Source organism: Apodemus sylvaticus, chromosome 10, assembly GCF_947179515.1.
Source record: "Apodemus sylvaticus chromosome 10, mApoSyl1.1, whole genome shotgun sequence".
Taxonomy (NCBI): Eukaryota; Metazoa; Chordata; class Mammalia; order Rodentia; family Muridae; genus Apodemus; species Apodemus sylvaticus.
Genome location: NC_067481.1, coordinates 43,356,300 through 43,376,873, shown reverse-complemented (window position 1 = coordinate 43,376,873; position 20,574 = coordinate 43,356,300). Strand labels below are relative to the sequence as shown.

The 20,574-nt window shown below is 44.3% G+C and overlaps 1 protein-coding gene across 1 annotated transcript; it reads right to left on the bottom strand.

Moving 5' to 3' along the window:
- Positions 1 to 3,779: 3,779 nt before the first annotated feature.
- C10H17orf75 (chromosome 10 C17orf75 homolog) lies at positions 3,780 to 20,355 on the bottom strand. The gene is made up of 10 exons (XM_052193979.1): positions 20,160 to 20,355; positions 19,138 to 19,218; positions 17,905 to 18,030; positions 16,298 to 16,441; positions 15,845 to 15,902; positions 12,534 to 12,650; positions 10,583 to 10,647; positions 10,299 to 10,435; positions 6,574 to 6,677; positions 3,780 to 5,779 (listed from the first exon to the last, which is right to left on the bottom strand). The coding sequence occupies exons 1-10, from the start codon at positions 20,297 to 20,299 to the stop codon at positions 5,573 to 5,575; spliced, it is 1,179 nt and encodes a 392-aa protein (XP_052049939.1). The 5' UTR covers positions 20,300 to 20,355; the 3' UTR covers positions 3,780 to 5,572.
- Positions 20,356 to 20,574: the final 219 nt, after the last annotated feature.

The following is a 20,574-nucleotide window of genomic DNA, read 5'->3' as shown; positions in this document are numbered from 1 at the left end:
AGCTCTGCCTGCACCATGCCTGCCTAGATGCTGGCATGTTCCTGCCTTGATAATAATGGACTGAACCTCTGAGCCTGTAAGTCAACCCAGTTAAATGTTGTCCTCTTGGTTGTGGTGTCTGTTCACAGCAGAAAACCCTAAGACAATGAGGTAGGTATTTTTCTAGTTAATGCTTTGTTTTTTGAGACAGCGTTTCACTATGTAATCCTGGCTTGCTTGGCTGATTTTAAACAGACATCCACCTGCCTCTGACTCCTGAGTGCTTGGACTAAAGGAGTATGACACCACACTCAGTCATTTTCATAGCTGTCTTATGTGAAATGCTTATGAACAATCCCACATCTGTACAACAGAGGAAGATTTGGAGTTTAGTCACATACTGATAGTGACTAATATGCTGGATCCATTCCTAGGCCACCTGGTCCTGTTCTTGGCCCCTGTATATTGCATGGGACTTCAAGGGCATTAAACCATACAATGATAGAGTGTGAGAAGCCCTTCCTGGCTGGCCATGGTGGTACATGATTTTAATCTTCACTTGGGAAGCGGAGGCAGGCAGATCTGAGTTCAAGGCCAGTCTGGCCTACAGATGGAGTTCGGAGACTGCCAGAGCTATGCAACAGAGAGACCCTGTCAACCAAGGGCCAATTCCGGGCTGGGGAGAGAAGCTCAATCAAGTGGCTGTGCGAGCATGGGGGCCTGAGTTAAGCCCCTCACACCCAGGTTGGTACACACTAGCCATCCCAGGACAGGAGGCAAATCCCTGGGTCTTGGCTAGCCTAGTCTACCTGGCAAGCCCCAGGCCACATAAACGATCCTCTGGTCTCCACATGTGCACACAAACACACACATGAACACACACAATATACACACACATTTAAATAGAGCCTATCTCATTGCATCAGCCCAAGACCAGGCAGGAACTGTTGGTAACTTTGAAATGTTTGTTCAGTCTTCTTTTGTCAGCCCTGTCACTACACCCTGTCACCCAAAATTCCAGGATCTAGTCCTGTCTCTCACTTTTGTTTTGTTTTGTTTCTTTATTTGAGACAGGGTTTCTCTGTGTAACTCTGGCTATTCTGATACTTGCTCTGTAGACCAGGCTAGCCTCTAACTCAAAGATCCACCTACCTCCATTAAAGGCCTGCACCACCACCTGGTGTCCTACCACTCTGAACAATGAGAGGGGAAAGGATCTGAGCTACTGGATCCTACAGGTGACACTGTTTTTAGACAACAAATGAACCATGTGAGAAAACTCCTTTACCTCTTCTGTGTGCATTCCAACAGGTGATTTGAGATTTTTCACACATCTTTGTGTGTGTGTGTGTGTGTGTGTGTGTGTGTGTGAAGTATAATTTCCACGTCAAATTACTGGAAATAATTAAAGGTAAGAATTAAGCTCAATTTGGTAAAAATATCTGTCTTGACTAGAAGCTTTGTTTTATTATTGTTACAAATATACATTTTTAATGCAAGGCAAACATGTATTTCCTGTGTATTGCACACAAGCACAAGTTTATTTCACATCTGAACACTTTTTAAGCCTTTGATTTTTAAAAATTATTTTATTACATTCCAAATGTTGCCCCCTCCCAATACCCCCTCTTAGAATTATTCACCCCATTCCCCCTCCTCTTTGCCTCTGAGATGGTGCTCCCCATCCCCTAAGCCTTCAAAATTTAATACACTTACTTATTAAATTTGAATACGGCATAGGTTTACGGTTATGAGTTGTCTTTCATATCAACAAGATAACTAACTCCACGGCATCTTTTTTCTTGGCTTTAATAGAAGTAGCAGATTTTTTTTTTTTTTGGTTTTCCGAGACATGGTGGTTTCTCTGTATAGCCCTGGCTATCCTGGAACTGTGTAGACCAGGCTGGCCTCAAAATCAGAAATCCGCCTGCCTCTGCCACCCAAGTGCTGGGATTAAAGGTGTGTGTGCCACCACTGCCCAGCTTAGCAGATTCTTTTTTTTTTGTTGTTGTTTTTAAAAGGTTTATTTATTTATTTCATGTAAATGAGTACTATAGCTGTCTTCAGACACACCAGAAGAGGGCGTCAGATCGCATTACAGATGGTTGTGAGCCACCATGTGGTTGCTGGGAATTGAACTCAGGACCTCTGGCAGAGCAGTCTGTGCTCCTAACCACTGAGCCATCTCTCCAGCCCAGCAGATTCTTTTTAAATATAATACTACTATATACAATTGTGTAATGTAGTGGGCCTATTACAAAGAAGTACTTACAAATAAGCAAAGAATATATAGTTATGTTTTTCCTATATCTACAATGATTTACTGCATCTCCTTTTTTATTTTTATTATTTTGTTTTGTTTTGTAAGACAGGGATTCTCTGTGTAACTCTGGCTATTCTGTAACTCACTTGTACACCAAGCTGACTTTGAACTCAGAGGTATCTGCTTCTGCCTCCTGAGTGCTGGGATTAAAGGTGTGCACCACCATTGCCTGACTGCATTTGCTTTTACTTTTATTATTACTTTTGGTAGAACATTTGCTTTTATTTTTTATTATTATTATACATATTATTATTTATGAGCACAAACATTTGGAGGCCAGATGTCAATCCTCGGATCCATCTACAATTTTGTTTTCCTGTTTGTTAATTAATAGCTCTGAGGGATACATATACAGAGAACAGCTTGCAGGAGTAGGCTCTCCCTCCACCTCACATGGGCTCAGACTTGCCTGCCAGGGCCTTTATCCACTGAGCTATCTTCTTTTTCCATTTGTTTTCAGATAAGGTCTCTGTTGGCCTGAAGCTTACCAAGTCAGCTGTGCTGGGCAGTAAGCACTGTGTCTTCCTCCCCAGGGGCACATGCTAGCACGCCTGCTTTTATGTGTAGGTTCTGAGGATCAAACCGAGGTCCTTATGTTTGCATAGCGAGTACTTTACACTGAGCTGTTTCCCTAGACCCTGCACTTATTTTTGCTACATTCCTGATTGTGAATTTAAAAGTAAAGAGTATTGTTTTATAGACTCAAAATCTCGATATCCTAATGTTGCTCATTTTTAATGATTTCCAAGTGGGCACCAAGTGCATTAGGAAAAGATTCAAGAAAAGTGTCATAGAGCCGCTGACCATCCAGCCGTCAGAGAGCTATGAAAATGCTACTTACATTCTTTTCTATACTGCCTATAATCCAAGTTATTAAACTTTAAAGCCATATGAAAGCATTTATGAAGATCCTGAATTGTATTTCTCATTAAAGGGAAAGAAAGGGCGTAGTGACTCATGTCCCTAGACTGACTTATGGAGAGAGAAAGGCAGAAAGCCCTGATCAGTCACTTTGAAAGTTAGAACTCAGCTCTTAGCAGGTTTACAAGCAGTCAAGAGTGCCTCCGTTTTACAGACTCACGCTCCTCTGAGCATCCCGAAGACAGTGAGAACACAAGCCTTCTGATTTTCTAAACCAAAATCATTACCAAATGGGTTTATTAAAGAGCTGTGCAGAAGAGCTGTGTGTGGCTGCAGCGGGCACCCATGGGAATGAGAAATGACTGCTCAAGGGCACTTGCAACTGACTCAGGGCAGAACCATCTGAGGCTTGTGACAGACAAAAGTCTAAAATCGCTGGGCAATGGTGGTGCATGCCTTTAATTCCAGCACTTGAGAGCAGAGACAGATGGATTTCTGAGTTCGAGGCCAGCCTGGTCCATGGAGTGAGTTCCAGGGCTACACAGAGAAACCCTGTCTCGAAAGACCAAAAATAAATTAAAAAAAAGTCTAAAATCAATGAACAACTGTGATTACATTTAAAATTTTTTAAAAATATTGTTTATTTTCTCATTTATTGAGACAGGGTCTCACTATGTAGCTCTGGCTGGCCTGAAACTTACTATGTAATTCAGTAAATCAGATATAGGACCTGACCTCACAGAGTTCCAACTGCCTATGTCTTGTGGAAGGTTACATTCAAAGACATGAATCACCATATTTCGCTTCAAGTGCATTGTTATATTTGCTTCTAAAGGTATTTCCTATATTAACTGGGTTTTATTTTTTCCTTTTTCTTAATACTGTTTAAGAACTCCAGCATTAGACTGGGCAGTGGTGGCTGATGCCTTTAATCTCAGCACTTGGGAGACAGAGGCAGGTGGATTTCTGAGTTCAAGGCCAGCCTGGTCTACAAAGTGAGTTCCAGGACAGCCAGGGCTACACAGAGAAACCCTGTCTTGAAAAAACCAAAAAAAAAAAAAAAAGAACTTTAGCATTTTCATCTAGAAATAAGAAAGAAAATACAGGCTCCTCGCTAATAAATACCTGTAAATAATGTGGCCATTTCCACAAGAGCTTTTTAATCAGTGAGAATGTTTCATCTTGAAGCTAGTATGTCCCTTTATTCTCTCTCCTCCCCTTTCTTTTCTTTCTTATTGGTTTTAGAACATTTTATGTGTATGTTTTGTCTGCACGTATGTCTGTACACTACATGTGTGCCTGATGCCTGAGGTCAGAACAGGCTGTCAAATCCCCCCGAAATTGAAGTTGCAGATGGTAGTGAGCCACCAGGTAGGTGCCGGCTCCTCTCCAAGAGCACAATGCTCTTAACTGCTGAGCTGCCTCATGTTCCAGCCCGTTTCTTCATGTATTTATTTATTGTGTATGCAGGTGTGTATAGGTCAGAGGCAACTTGTGGAGTTGGTTTTCTCCTCCCATGCGAGTCCTAGGGATTGAACATAGGTTGTCACACTGGGTAACAGGTTGCTTTACCTTCTGAGGTGCCATCCTACAAGCTTCGAGATATAAAGCTCATTTTTTAAGATGTTTTTTTTTTTTTTTTTTGGTGTCTCTGTGTGGCCCTGGCTGTCCTGGAACTCACTCTGTAGACCAGGCTGGCCTCAAATCAGAAATCTGTCTGCCTCTGCTTCCCAAGTGCTGGGATTAAAGGTATGTGTCACCTCTGCCCGGCTAATTTTTAAGTTCTTACAGACTCATAATTTATTTGTATATTTGCTTAAAGAGGTGGCCTCATCATTCCTGCAGCCATCAACACGTATCAGGCCCTCACGGGATGAACAGGCTGTCTCTGAAGCGGTGTGACAGGGCAGTAAGACCAGGGCGATGATGACTGCCTGCCATGTAGTCCAAGCTGGACACGGAGCTCAGAACCTCCTGCCTCGACCTCCTGAGTGGTTGGGATTACAGGCACATGTCATCACATCTTACTCCAAAAACACCTGCGTTGTACTGAGAAAGACTATGTTTCTTTTGGAGGAGGAAATCCTGCTAAACACTACAGTAAACTCCAAGAAGCCAAAAATTATCTCCAGAGCTTTTTAGGCAGCACGTGTTTGAGGCTTAGGATTTACAAGACTAGTAAGGCAGCAAAATTCCACAGCTGTAACACAGCGTCTGCCTTGGACCTGGTGAAAACATTCCTCTGATTGTTGTATTTAATTAAGTTAAACAAAAAAAGCACAAAAGGAAGAAGCTGGGGTGTTTCCAGTCATCTAAGAGCAGTGCAGTCCTCCAAACAATGGCAATTACAGCCCCTCACATGCAGCCTCGAGACACTCCTGGAAACAGACCAACAGGACCCACCAGGCCTCAGACCAACGCTTCTCTCATGAATTCTTCGAGGACAGCCACCACACTTTTGGCCTCGGGCATCTCTTCATGTTCCACTTTAACGATCTTCAAAAGGATATCTCCACTGCCACAGTTCTTAAGGAACATGTAACATTTAAACAAAGCGTAATGATTCATCTCTGCCTGTCGGATAAATCTCTTCAAATTGTTTGTGTCTTGTATTGCCTAGAAAAAGATTACCCTGTTCAGTGAGTGTGTTCAGTGAGATCATGAAGATGCTTGAAAAATCCCACCACTACCTGAGCACTCAGTGTGCCCTGCTAAGGCCGGCTTTTGCTTTGTTTCTTGACCCAGGGTCTCACTATGTAGCTCTGGCTGGCCTTGAACTCTGCCTTTTGAGTGCTGGGATTAAAGTTGTGCACCACCACACCCTGCTAATGTTGAACTTTTTAAAAATACCCATTATTCCTATTGCTAATATGCTTGCCTTTAGTGTAAGAGAGTCTCATATTTAAAAATACTTAAAAAAAAAAAAAAAAAAAAGCTCTTGGGGCTGGAGAGATGGCTCAGCGATTAAGAGCACTGACTGCTCTTCCGAAGGTCCTGAGTTCAATTCCCAGCAAACACATGGTGGCTCACAACCATCTGTAATGGGGTCCGATGCCCTCTTCTGGGGTGTCCGAAGACAGCTACAGTGTATTCACATACATAAAATAAATAAATAAATATTTTAAAAAAAGCTTCTAAGGTAACAACCCTCACTTGCCAGAATTTGAAATTATTTGTCTGTTTTTCAACTGAGATGCATCAGAAAGTATCAGCTTGATGTACCCTAATTATAAGCAAGCAATTCCCCCAAGAGTGGTGAAAATGAAATCACATGCATGGAATGCTGTGGAGAGCAGACCCCTCCTGTGCTCTGAGCTCAGAGAAGCCCGTCACTGATGCTGCTACACCTGCAGTAAATACATACAGAACAAAGCAACGGGGCTGACCCGTGGCCCACAGCAAGTCATTACCTTCAGCTTAAAGTTTTCCAGGACTTGTCTGAAAAGGAAAGGGTTGCCACCTTCAGCACCATGTAAGAAAGCTTGCATCCAGTCCTCACAAAAACGGTTGCTTCCTAAACAGCAGTAAATACACAAGATTAAATAACACAGAGTACATGTATGTCCGTTTTTAAAGGTCTTATTTTTGTTATTTTCCCTTCCGTATCTACACGTGTATTTGTACATGAACAGAGGGCTGGGAGAGCAGATATGTATTGGCTATGCCGAGCCCAACCCTGGCTTTCTGAAAAAGCAGCATGCTATTAACCATCTGTCCAGTCCTACCACATGAATTTCTTTATAAAAACATTTATACATAATTATTTTAAACTCCCAGCACTCAGGAGGCAGCAGCAGGTGGGTTCTATGAGTTCAAGGCCAGCCTGGTCTACATAGCAAGTCCAAGTCAGCCAGGACTGCAAGTAAAGTGCCAGAACCTCGTTCTCCTCTCTACCCATCAGAAAGGACTGTCATTCCTGTACATACCTCAAGCTTTGGCTCCTGACCTTTCCTTGTATGTGTTAGAGCTTTGTGTGGTTTTCGTAGAGGCTGTTTCCCTAAACAGTATGTTTCAGAGCCACACTAACATGTATTTCTAGTTCACGTTTAGCTGCTCTACATTCCATTGGGTAAATCAGCAGTTTATTATCGATTTCCGGTTGGTAAACATTTAGGTTGCTTCTAATTTGTTATATCAAAAAAAAAAAATGCTTTAGAAGCTGGATGTGTTGGTATATGCCTTTAAATTCAGCACTTGGGAGGCAGAAGTAGAGGATCACTGAGTTCTAGAACAGCCAGGGTTATGTAAAGAGATCCTGTTGCAACAATCAAAACAACAAAAAGTACCCTTAGGGCTGTTGGTTTGTATCCTCCTGTTCTTCCAAACTTGGGAGGCAGCCTAGTTTATGTAGAAAGTTCCAAATTTTTGAAACATTGTCTCAAAAAAAAAAAAAAAAAGGCTGCCATGCATGGATCAACATCTTTTTTTTTTTAAAGATGTATTTATTTATTATTAAGTACACTGTAGCTGTCTTCAGACACACCAGAAGAGGGCATCAAATCTTATTACAGATCGTTGTGAGCCACCATATGGTTGCTGGGATTTGAACTCAGGACCTTCGGAAGAACAGTCAGTGCTCTTACCCGCTGGCCATCTCTCCAGCCCCACAGATCAACATCTTTAATCCCAGCAATCAGAGTGAGACCCTGTCTAAGAGAGGTCTTGGGTGGGTAAGAGAGAAGACTAGGGAAGAAAAAACACTTGTCCCCAGCATGAGGCCCTGCATTAGAGCCCCAGACCCTATAAAGGCGGATTCACAGTGCACACATCTGCAATCTCAGTACTGTATGGGGAGACAGAAAGTAGGGCGGGAGAAACCCCAGAGGCTCATGGGCAAGCTAGGCCCAGAATCACAGTAGGTAACGACAAAACAGAGATCCTGCCTCAAACATGGTGGAAGGGGAAGTTGTCCTCTGACCTGCACATACACACTGTAGCACTTACACTTGTTAAAACACACACACACTTGTACACACACAGACACAGACACACAGACACACACACACACACACACAAAGTCTTTATGTGGGGCCAGCAAGGTGACTCAGAGGGTCAAAGTATTTGCCACCAACCCTGAGTTTGATTCTAATGATGGAAAGAGAAAAACCCTTTCCCAAAAGTTGTCCTCTGAACTTTATACATGCATATGTATGTGTGTGTGTGTGTGTGTGTGTGTGTAATAAACAATTAAGAAATGTTTAAATGCCTTAAGGGTTGAGGCGGTGGCTCAGTGTATGAAGCTCTTTGCCATGCGAGCATGAGGTCAGCCCTCCAGCACCCACATAAAGCAGATGCAGAAGTACACATCCCACCGTTCCCATATTGAGATGGAAGGTATAGACAGTGAAATCCATAAAACCTTGAGGCCCAGCTAGACTGACATACACAGCAGCCAAGGAAAAATTGGCTCAAACAAGGTAAAAATGAGAACTGACACCCAATGTTGGCATCTGACACCCACATGTGTGCTAGAATACATACACATGGACCTGCACTCACTCACACAGACACACACTCTAAAGACTTTCCTAAAAAGATGCCTCTAATTCCTGCTGGTGGTTGAGGTGCACACCTTTGATCCCAGCACTCAGAAGGCAGAGGCAGGTGAATAACTGAGTCCTAGGCCAGCCAAGCCTACATAATGAGTCCCAGAACAGCTAGGGCTACACAGAGAAATTCTGTTTTGAAATACAACAACAAACAAAAGAAAACAAAACACCTCCAAAAGACCAAAAAAAGAAAATGCTTTTAAGCCAGGCATAGTGATAACTGTCTATATCTCAGCACTTAGAAAGCTGAGGCAGCCCAGGCGGTGGTGGTGCATGCCTTTAATCCTAGCACTTGGGAGGCAGAGGCAGGCCGATTTCTGAGTTCAAGGCCAGCCTGGTCTGCAGAGTGAGTTCCAGAACAGCCAGGGCTACACAGAGAAACCCTGTCTCAAAAAACCAATTAAAAAAACAAAAAACAAAAAAACAACAACAAAAACCAAAAACCAAAAAAAGAAAGTCGAGGCAGGAGTTTGAAGTTCAAGGCCAGTATAGCCTATAAGAGACCATTTCTCGAGGGCTGGAGAGATGGCTCAGCAGCACCGACTGCTCTTCCAAAGGTCCTAAGTTCGGATCCCAGCACCCACATGGTGGCTCACAACCATCCCTAAAGAGATCTGACACCCTCTTCTGGTGTCTGAAAACAGCTACAGTGTACTTACATATAATAAATAAATAAATCTTTAAAACAAAAAAAAAAGAGAGACCATTTCTCAAAAGTAATCAACCAACCAACCAATCAAAAAATAAGCTTTTATATGATGCATATTTGTTTATTTATTTTTGGTTTTTTGGATTTGGTTTATTTTAGACAGGGTTTCTATGTATAGCCCTGGCTGTCCTGGAACTCACTCTGTAGACCAAGCTGGCCTCGAACTCAGAAATCCTCCTGCAGCGGGGCGGTGGTGGCGCACGCCTGTAATCCCAGCACTCTGGGAGGCAGAGGCAGGCGGATTTCTGAGTTCGAGGCCAGCCTGGTCTACAGAGTGAGTTCCAGGACAGCCAGAGCTATACAGAGAAACCCTGTCTCAAAAAAAAAAAAAGAAAGAAAGAAAGAAAGAAAGAAATCTGCCTGCCTCTGCCTTCCAGAGTGCTGGGATTACAGGCATGCGCCACCACCATCCGGCATGATGCATACTTGTAATTCTAGGAGGGCTAAGGCAGGGGGATTGTCAGCTCAAAGCCAACCTAGACTATACAGGTAACCTGCCTCAAAATAATAAAATTTAAAAATGTCTTCATGAATGCCAGGCGGTGGTGGCACATGCCTGTAATCCCAGCACTCTGGAAGGCAGAGGCAGGCGGATTTCTGAGTTCGAGGCCAGCCTGGTCTACACAGTGAGTTCCAGGACAGCCAGGGCTATACAGAGAAACCCTGTCTCAAAAAAAAAAAAAATGTCTTTATGAGTGCTTTTTGTGTTTGTTCCAATGTACACACGTGAGTTTTCTTATGTATCAAGCATGACTTGAACCCCTGTTTCTAGGATCATTAAGGTCTCAGTAAGCTTAGTAGTGCACAAGGAGGGCATGTCTGTATCTGAGTTTTCAGTGCAAGGTCTACAAACACTGCCTCTTGGTTTCCGACTCACCTGCATTGTGGAACTGAGGCTGGGGGCCGCTACAGTCGATGATCACAGACTTATGCTGTTCCTCTGTCATGGCCATGCATAAGGAGGTCATGGTGCCTTCATGAATAAGTCCTTGGAGACTGGCTACACTCAGAAACCTGTGACATAGACAAGTCCTTTCCACAGTCAGCATTGCAGAACAGGAGAAAACAAATGCATTCTCTACTGGGAGGGGAAGTTAAAATGTGGCTGTTGAGCTTGCTTGCCCAGGGATGTGGGGAGGCTTTCTTCAGAAATTATATTACCTGTTAATGTCTCTCTTTGTTTTTTCATCCAATTCTTTAAATTCAACAGGAGTGTAACTTAGAGCCTATGAGAGAGGGAGAAGGAGCAGTTTAACACTTGTCCCCAGGCACTACGGGCTCCACCACTGCAGCTTCTGCAAGTGCCCTAAGCTAAAGCCCTGCTCAGTGATGGCTTTTCATTTTATTTATTAAGAAATGGTTTATTTTCAGTCTTGCTATGCAGCATAGGCTAGCCTGGAACTTCTGATTCTCCAGCCTTAGTTTCCCTAATGCTGGGATTATAAGCATGTGTCATGACTTTGAACACTTTTCAGCATTTCTCTACTGTATTTATTTTAATGGGGGCTGCACGCACTTGTGTGGAGGTCAGTGCTCTCCTTCCAGTGAGACGGTTCCAGGGTTTGAACTCGGGTTGTCAAGTTTGGCAGCAAGTATACTGGCCCCCAAATCTATCTATTAATTTAGTGTGTGTGTGGACACAGGTATATACATGTGTGTATGTGTGTGCAAACATCTCAAAGAGCATGTATGTGGACGTCAGGACAATCTGGGATTTGAACTTGAACCCCTGCCACCTTGTGAGATCTGGAGATTGAACTAAGGTCATCAAGCTTGTGCGGGGCCTAAACATTTTCATATAGTTAAAATTACTTCGTTTTTGGTTTGGTTGGTTTTCATTTTCAAATATTCTGGAACTTTCAGCTGTTTCCCTTTATTTCAGACAGGTGTGGTTGGGCAGGTCTACAGTCTTGGCACTCAAAAAGCTGAGGCAGGCAGGACTAAAAGTTTGGAATCAGGGCTAGGAAAAGGCTCTGGGTGCAAGTGCTCACTGTTCGAGCCAGACAACCTGGATGCCATCCCAAAACCCATATAAGAAGTCAGATTTGGGGGCATGTACTATAACCCCTGCACTCCTACAGTGACATGGGGAATAGAGCTGACCCAATCAGCAGAAAGCTCGAGGATCACCCAGCCTGTAGTACGCCACACAGAACAAGGTGAAAGGTGAGAACTGCCTCAGAAAAGTTGTCTGTCCCTCCCCTCCCCATACACACACGTGTAATTTAAGTCTTTTCTTTAAAAAAAAAAAAAGTTAAGCAGGGCTGGAGAGATGGCTCAGCAGTTAAGAGCACTGACTGCTCTTCTAGAGGTCCTGAGTTCAAATTCCAGCAACCACATGGTGGCGGCTCACAGCCATCGGTAATGGGATCTGATGCCCTCTTCTGGTGTGTCTGAAGACAGTGACAGTGTACTCATATACATGAAATAAATAAATCTTTAAAAAAAAAAGTTAGCTGGTTAGGGGAGGGGGGAGTGGCGCATGCCTGTAATCCCAGTACTCTGGGAGGCAGAGGCAGGCAGATTTCTGAGGTCCTATCTTTCTCTCTCTTTCTTTCTCTTCTCCCCCCCCCCCCCACTTTTTTTCTCTTGTTTTTTTGAGACAGGGTTTCCCTGTGTAGCCTTGGCTGTCCTCAAACTCAGAGATATCCCTGCCTCTGCCTCCCAATTGCTGGATTAAAGCCTGGTGAAGACCTATATTTAAAAGAGGCTGAAAAGTCTATTTTTTTTTGTGACCTAGCTGACATGTAATAGGATAGGCTCTTACATAAATCAAGCAGGTGTCAAACGCTCCGAGTAGCTGAGGCTGGCCTTAACCTTCTGACTCTGCTTCTCTCTCCCCAGTGCTGGGAGTGCAGACATGCATCAGCATAGCTGGCTTGAAAGCACTGTTTTAATGGAAAGATCCCACTGAAATTTACAATTTAACCCTACCTTAATAACGAAACCTTCAGATGAGAATTAATAAGATGTGGTCTAAACAGCAAGCATAGTCTGAAGAAATATACAGGAAGGAAAAAGTAATGTGTAGAGAAAGTGAGTATGTTTCTAAATGACCAAGGTCTGCGGAGGCGATTCTAAGTGGGAATGCTCTTTCAGGAGCCAAACTTACAGCGTGTAGCAGGAAGGTCAGTTTCTCCTGAAAGAGAAGAACCACCCTTTGGATTGGACACAGCACATCCTCATACCAGCTACTCAGATAGGACTTCACATCATTCCCCAGGAATTCCTACATCAACAGAGAATATCATTTGTTTTAGCCTTTAACCTACTAGACTTTTTCTTCAGTATACTCTGTGTGTATGGGTTATGTATTCTGTGTACGTGTAAGCTAATGGCTGACATCAGGTATCTTCCTCAATTGCTCTCAACCTTATTTTTAAATTACATTTTCGGAGTGGTGGTGGACAGGTTTGTGTCCTGGTGTCTGTGTTTAGAACAAAAGACAACCTGGAGAAGTCAGTTTTGGCCCTCAGCCATGTGGGTGCGGGAGACTGAACTTAGGTCCTCAGTCCTCGTGGCAGGCACCATCTCTCCAACTTCTCCATCTTCCTTTCTTGAGTAAAGGTGTCTCACTGAGCCTGGAGCACACTGATTTGACTAAGCTGGCTGGCCAGCAGGGTAGAGAGATCTACCTGTCTCTATCACTTCAACTCTGGTATAACAGTTACATGTCACCACACTCAAATTTTTATGTGGATGCTGGGAGTCCAAACTCAGGTCCTCATGTTTGCATTGTAAGTCCTTTACATACTAAGCCTCTTCCTTAGCCCCCTCTTCAAAACAATTTAAAATTTTTTATTTTTATTTGTATGTATATAATTGTATTCCTGTGGATGGCTCCTTGCTGGCTTTCCCTAAATAACAAGGAAGCCTAGACCCTCTCCTCCATAAAAAGACACCTCAAAGTATTTAGAAGGACCAGGTCAATACTCCCCACCCCACCTCACCCCACCCACCGTCCTTTGGCGGATAACTGTCCACTTGGTTGTTACCTTCTCATCTTAAAACTAATATAAAGCCAGGCAGTGGTGGCGCACACCTGTAATCCCAGCACTCTGGGAAGCAGAGGCAGGCGGATTTCTGAGTTTGAGGCCAGTCTGGTCTACAGAGTGAGTTCAAGGACAACCAGGGCTATACAGAGAAACCCTGTCTCAAAACAAACAAACAAAACAAAACAAAAAAAAAACAACAAAAAAAAACCTAATAAAAAGGGAGGAAATGTAAAGAGCCTTACTGAGGTGCCATGCCACCTGGCAGGAACTTGACATCGATCTATGTGAAGTTCTTCTCCCAGCCTTTGAGCAGGAACTCCTGGGTTAGCCATAATCCCCTCCACCTAGGGTGGAGCGCTCAGACCAAGATGATGCCCATTATTCTTCAAGGACCAGCAGTTTACTGAGACACTAGCCACCTGCAGAGCAACTGAACCGGTTCTACAGAGAAGCTTCCAGCCTTTGGGGGAAAGGTTTTCCTCTGCCTATATATTTGGAGTTCTCCAATAGACTTTGAGACCTTGAACAGCAATGTTGTCTTGGTCTCCATCTCTTTTTGCCACCTTCCCATACATTCTCAGCTTCCCTTCCAGATAACCCATTCGAGGTAACTGCAGGCAGTTACAGCTCCTGGAGTCCAGAAGAGGGTGTTGAATTCTCTGAAACTGAAGTTATTGGTGATTGTGAGCCACCAGACGTGGGTGCTGAGAACTGAACTCTGGCCTTCTGGAAAAGCAGTGTTTGTAACTGCTGAGCCATGTCTCATTCCTGATAACTAGAAAACAAAAACTAGGGAGCTGGAGAGATGGCTCAGCAGTTAAGAGCACTGACTGTTCTTCCAGAGATCTTGAGTTCAATTCCCAGCAACCACGTGGTGGCTTACAACCATCTGTAATGGGATCCAATGCCTTCTTCTGGTGTGTCTGAAGACCCCTAGAGTGTACTCATATTCATATATATATATATATATAATAAATTAAAAAAAAACAAAAACAAAAACTAGGACTAGTGTCTTTTGTGTTTGTTTGCTTTTAAAACATGGTTTAACCATGTAATGCAGGCCAGCCTTACATTGAAATCCTAAACCACCTAGATACTGATTAGAGGTATGTGCCAATGTGCCTGGCCAGACTACTTTCTATTTTTTTTTTTTAATTTTTTAGAGGGGGGTTTTGGGGTTTTGTTTTGGTTTTTCAAGACAGGATTTCTCTCTGTCCTGAAACTCACTCTGTAGATCAGGCTGGCCTAGAACTCAGAGATTCAGTAACTATGCTGGAATTAAATGCATGTGCTACCACCATCTAGCAAAAGTAGCTTTGTCGGACAGTGTCATACAGAAATCAGGTGGGTGTCACATTCTCTGTAGCTGAGGATAGCTTTAGCCTCCTGATTCTCCTGTTTTCCATCTTCCTAGTGCTGAGAGTGTAGACACATATCAGCACACCTGGCTCGAAAACATAGTTGACAAGTTTAGATAAATTGCTCAATCCAGACAATAATGAAATGAAATGTTTCTAAAACTTGATATCTATAGACTATGGCATAGCATATCTCTAATGGACCACTAGTGCTAACCAAAATATGAATTCTATTCTATGTGCCTAGAAATCAGGTAAAAGCTGCCTTCTTCCCCACCCAGCATGTTACTAACCACCACTGAATTTTACATAGATTTGTCTTTCCTTTTCATTTTATTTCTCTGTGTGTGCATGTATGTGCTCTGCATACATGGAGGTCAGAGAACAACCCATGTGAGTCAGTTCTCTCTTTCCACAATGTCAGTCCTGGCTGTCAGACTCCAATCAGGCAGACTTGGTGGCAGGCACATTTACTTTTGAGCCATTTTACCACTGTCTTTTTATTTTTAATTTATTTTAATTGTACAAGTATTTTGCCTCCATGTCTGTCTACCACTTGTATACCTGGTGCTCAAAGAAGTTAAGAAGATGTCAGATCCCCCAGAATTGGAGTTAGAGATGGTTGTGAGCTGCCATGTGAGTGCTGGGAATTGAACCTGAGTCCTCTGGAAGAACAGCCAATGCCCTAAGCACTGAGCCACCTCACCAGCTTCTTGTTTTGCTTTTGAGATGGGGTCTACTATGTAGCTCTGGTAGGCTTGGAATCAGCTATGTAAACTAGGCTAGCCTCAAACTCTGCCTCCCAAGTGCCGGGATGTCAGGTGTGGGTTTCTGCAATTGGATTTAATAAGTTTTCATTGGTGTAACACATCAAAGGTAGAACCACGAAACCTTTAGGGCCTATAACACAGCTTCGCTCCCTGCCTGTGTCACACGGCAGTGATCTATTGCCCACAGGTGAGGAATTTACAAGTCAAGTGTCGGTGGCTACCACGTGACTGGACTAGTACAGTCATGGCGTGTTCCTGCTCATCACTCCAGTCTTACAAAGCTCAAGTCAGACACCTTACCTCACAATTCATGTTATTCTTCAGCCCTTGAATATACTTGTCCAATTCAAGCCTGAAAGTATGTTCTTAAGGAAGAGACACAGAATAATCCATCAATATTTTACCTCCTAGTCAGAAATACAAAGTCTCAGCTGAGTGTAGTGACATGTGCCCATAATAACAGCACTCAGTGTCAAAAGTGGTGGATTGCTGCAAGTTCGAGGCCAGCCTGGTCTACATGAGTTGAGTTCCATGGCAAGACTACAAAGTGAGACCCTGTCTGTGCGTCTGTCTGTCTGTCTGTCTGTCTGTCTCTCTCTCTCTCTCTCACACACACACACACACACACACACACACACACACACACACACACAAGGTCACAAATGACATTTCGACATGCCCTTAAGGGTAAAGGCCATTTGCTACTTGCCTGATGCTTTCCCTTGATACCCTCGAACACCAAAGAAAGGATATAGCTCTAGTCCTTTTTCAGAGCCTCCTAAGAAGCAGACCACGTATTCAGAAGGGTTCTGTTCAGTTTCCATCGCTGCTATTTCAGGAAGCAGTTTTTCCTGTTGGAAAAGGCAGTAATAACAACCAACTCGGTAACCTGGAATTCTAGAAAAGAAAGGAAAAAGTAAAGTGGAGTACCTGGGTACTCACGCTCCTCACTTTGTAGACGGCTCTGAACCTGGTCTTGATCTGGTAACCCTTTCAGATCGCCCTCATGCAGAGCTCCCCAACCTTCTCCTCTTAATCATCTCAGCAGGAGGAGCATGACCCAGGTGAGGTTTAATTAAGCAGCCTACAGATCAGGCGTGTTGATGTACACCAACCCCAGTCCTAAGAGGTAGACAGAGGTAGATCTCTGTGAGTTCAAGAACAACCTGGTCTACATGGTGAGTTCCAGACCAGTCAGGGTTATTACATGGTGAGACATTGTCTCATAAAAACCAACCAACTAGCCGGGCGGTGGTGGCGCACGCCTGTAATCCCAGCACTCTGGGAGGCAGAGGCAGGCGGATTTCTGAGTTTGAGGCCAGCCTGGTCTACAAAGTGAGTTCTAGGACAGCCAGGGCTATACAAAGAAACCCTGTCTCCAAAAAACCAAATCTAAAAAACAAAAAACAAAAACAAAACCAACCAACCAGCCTCTAACAGAGGTTCACTGCATTCCACTGTCTTATGTGAAAAATCTAGGGGCTCGGCAATGGCTTGGCAGTTAAAAGAACACTGGCTGGCTACTCTTCTAAAAGACCCAGGTTTGGGTTCTGCACGTGGTGGCTCAGAACCACCTGTATCTCCACTTCCCGGGGATCCGACACCTTCTTCTGGTCTCTGCAGGCAATAGGCACACACCTTGTGCATAGATATTCATGCAGGTGAAATACCCATATACATAAAATATTTCTTAATTGTTTAATCTACACAAATTTCAGCTTTGTTCATAGAATACCCATATTTACATAAAAATAAGCATGTTCCCTTGTTTTAGACCTCCGCAGGTCTTAGACGTGCCATGCAGATGAGCCGGGCTAACCCAGCAGCTTTATCCTTGGCCAGAGGTATATCCCCTAAGGGAACCGAAATTTAAACAAAAGTCTGAAGAAGTAGAGTAACAAGACTGTGCAAGCCTGACCTCCCTGTGACCTTGGCCCTCCAAGTTAATCTCTCTATATTTACTTCTGCTTTGGAAAGTAAATCTGCCCATCTCCATTCGTAAGAAGAACTACATCAGCATTTGTGAGGGCATATGATTTCCACTTCATAATTAGGAAAGCACAGAGGGCTTTGCACATAGCAGGCCATGCTCTCCTTCAAGGCTGCCTCTCCAGTTCCGGTGCCTTCTGAGTATAAGCAGACTAAAGTCATTCAGGTGCTGGAATCTCACTCAGTCTACGTTCATAACATTTATGTGTGAGACTCAGTGTTCTGGGTGGGAGTGGAAGGGCAGGAGGTGCCAGAGAACGGAAAACAGAGATGTTTTCTGCAGGTCTAGATCTCTTCAAGTTTCTCCACACTTCTCATGTTTAGCTCAGAAATTAAAAAAAAACACAGGAGACAGCATATTTCATACTTACCTCAGCTCTACAGATGCAACATTACCCAGCCCTTCAAAGAATGCTCCCTTGGAGAGACGCTTAGCAATGAAACTGCGCAGCTCTGGCTCCACTTCTGATGGTAGATTAGTATCCATCAAGGAAAGGCTGGACAAATGAAAGACACACGTTCATTACCAGTGGCACACTCAAACCCGTAAGGCAGATATAATGAACCAAAGCCAGAGCCCCTACATAGCCCAAGCTGGTCTTGAACTAGCTGCATAGCCTAGGTTAACCTCAAACTTGCCCCAGGCTATGCACTGCCAGACCAATTTTCGTAAGAATGCTATCGACTAGTCAGCTAGTTAATCCCACCACTCTGGGCAGGTTTATGTCTGTGAATCCCATCCAGGCCAGCCTAGTCTACAAAGCAAGTTCTAAAACAGCCAGCCAGACTTACACAGAGAAACCCTGGCTCAAAAAAAAAGAAAGAAAAGAAGAAAAAGAAAAAGAAAGCTGGCTACTGATGCCCCTGTTGGAGGGGGGGGGGTCACTGTTTAGACTTGTGTTTAGACTTAGAACGTTCCCCCAAAGGCAGGCTTGGCTCCCAGCCCACAGGACTATTGGAAGTATGAGAGCCTGTATTGGGTGGATGGAAGCTAAGGCTCTGGACGTATGACTCTAATAACATACCAGAACTCTGGCTGGGAGCTGCCTGCCTCTCTCCCTCTTTGCATCTCTCCCTTAGTCCCTGTGAAGTTAACAGGCTCTTCCTGCCTTTGCTTCTGCCATGAATTCCTGTTGCCACCTGCTCATAGGCAACAGGGTTAAGAAACCACATTAAACTGAGCCAAATTAACCTTTCCTCCTTAAAGATCATTATCTGGCACATGCCTTTAGACTCAGCAATTGGGAGACAGAGGTAGGCAGATCCCTGTGAGTTCAAGACCTGGTCTACCTAGTGAGTTCCAGGACAGCTAGAGCTATATCTTGAGAAATCTTATTCCAAAAAAAAAAAAAAAAAAAAGATGATTATCTCAGTTAAGTAAAGCTCAGAGTCTCGGAGCTAGGCTAGGGTTTACAAAGCATTATCAATATTTGCATCTGCTCTTGCCTTGAATAAAAGAGCCAAGGATCAGGAGAGGTTCCTAGAGGACAGGAGGAGCTGGAGGTTTGATTCAGAGAAAATGCAGTGGCAACAAGACACCTCACTGACACCTCCAGATATATATGCACAGCCCAGGAAAGCAGTGAGTTATGCCCGGTTTTTACCTGAAATCATCACCAGAGGGAGTTTCTGCATTTGTGCCACCTGAACGTCCATCATCACTATCCCCTCGATTCTGTGTCAATCTGCAAGACACAATACAACAGTACTATCAGTTATAGGCTGTCAATCAAGCCTTTGCGAACTGGGTAAAAGCAAAGGACTCAGCTAAAATGCTGCAAGGCCACACTGCATGGGTGCTCCACTGCCAAGTCTCACAACAGAAACCCCATAAATGAGGGCTGACAGAGGCCCCTTCCTCATCAGGGTATGTAATAAGTAGAGAAAAGCTCTAATATTCCCCTTTAAAAATAAGTTAAGGGATGGAAAGATGGCTCAATAGTTAAGAGCATCTTCTAGAGGACTCAACTTCAATTCCCAGCACCTACATGGCAGCTCACAACTGTCTGTATCTTCTGTTCCAGGGAATCAGACAGCCTTACAGAGACATACAGGCAGGCAAAACGCCAATGCAAATATTTTTTATTCAGAAAATATAAGTTAATGAAAATAAAAAATAATAAACAGGACCGGAAGAAATATCTCAGAGGTTAACAGCGCTTACTGTTCTTGGGGAATGATCCTAGTTTGGTTCCAAGCACCCACTTAAGGCACCTGTAACTCAAGTTCCAGATGTATCTGACGCCTCTGGCCTCAGTGGGTATCTGTATGCATGTGCGAATACCCACACACAACGCATAATTAAAAATTAAGAACACATCTTAAAGAATAAATTACAGGGCCAGAAGGGCTCCTGGAAAGTCAGCCGGAGTACGCAAAGGGTACCGAGGGGAGAGAGGCAAACTCCGAAGCACAGATATCAGGGGCTGCGATGACAGGGGCTGAAACAGGACAGAGGTTTGGAAGTGCCGGGCATAAAAACCCAGAAGAGCCGGGAAGAACCGACTGAGGCCAGGAGGGCCCATCGGGCCAGAGACCTTGGCTGGGAGAGGAGATGGTGAGTAGGGGCCGCGGGGTGCAAGGCCGGGCGGCGGGGCCGCAGGCGCAGCGGGCAGGGCGCGGGCACCTGCTTCCGCGGAAGCTGTACAGGCAGTAGTGGCTGCTGGGCGGCGGCTCGAGTCTCCGCTCCTCCGCGGAGCCACACTCCTCGCTGCTCTCCAGCTCCTTTTCATCCCCATCCAGCGATTCCTGCAATGACGGCAGCATCGCGGCAGCCTCCTCGCGGCCCTGTGTCCCCGTCAAACCGTTCCCCCGCGGCCGGGAGGTCCTTTGTGCGCCGGCTCGATCTCCTCCCCGCCCCCTCACATCTGAGTTCCGCAGCTTCCTGAGTCCTGGACCAGGAAACTGTTGGAGAAACCTGTTCTTCTCAGGGGGGCTCTCTGAAAATCCCTTAACATTTCCTTTTAATTGACTTTTTCTCCACCAGTTGACGTGCAGTCTGTGTTAAAGATGGTGCGCTCCTGCCTTCTTTCGACGTGACC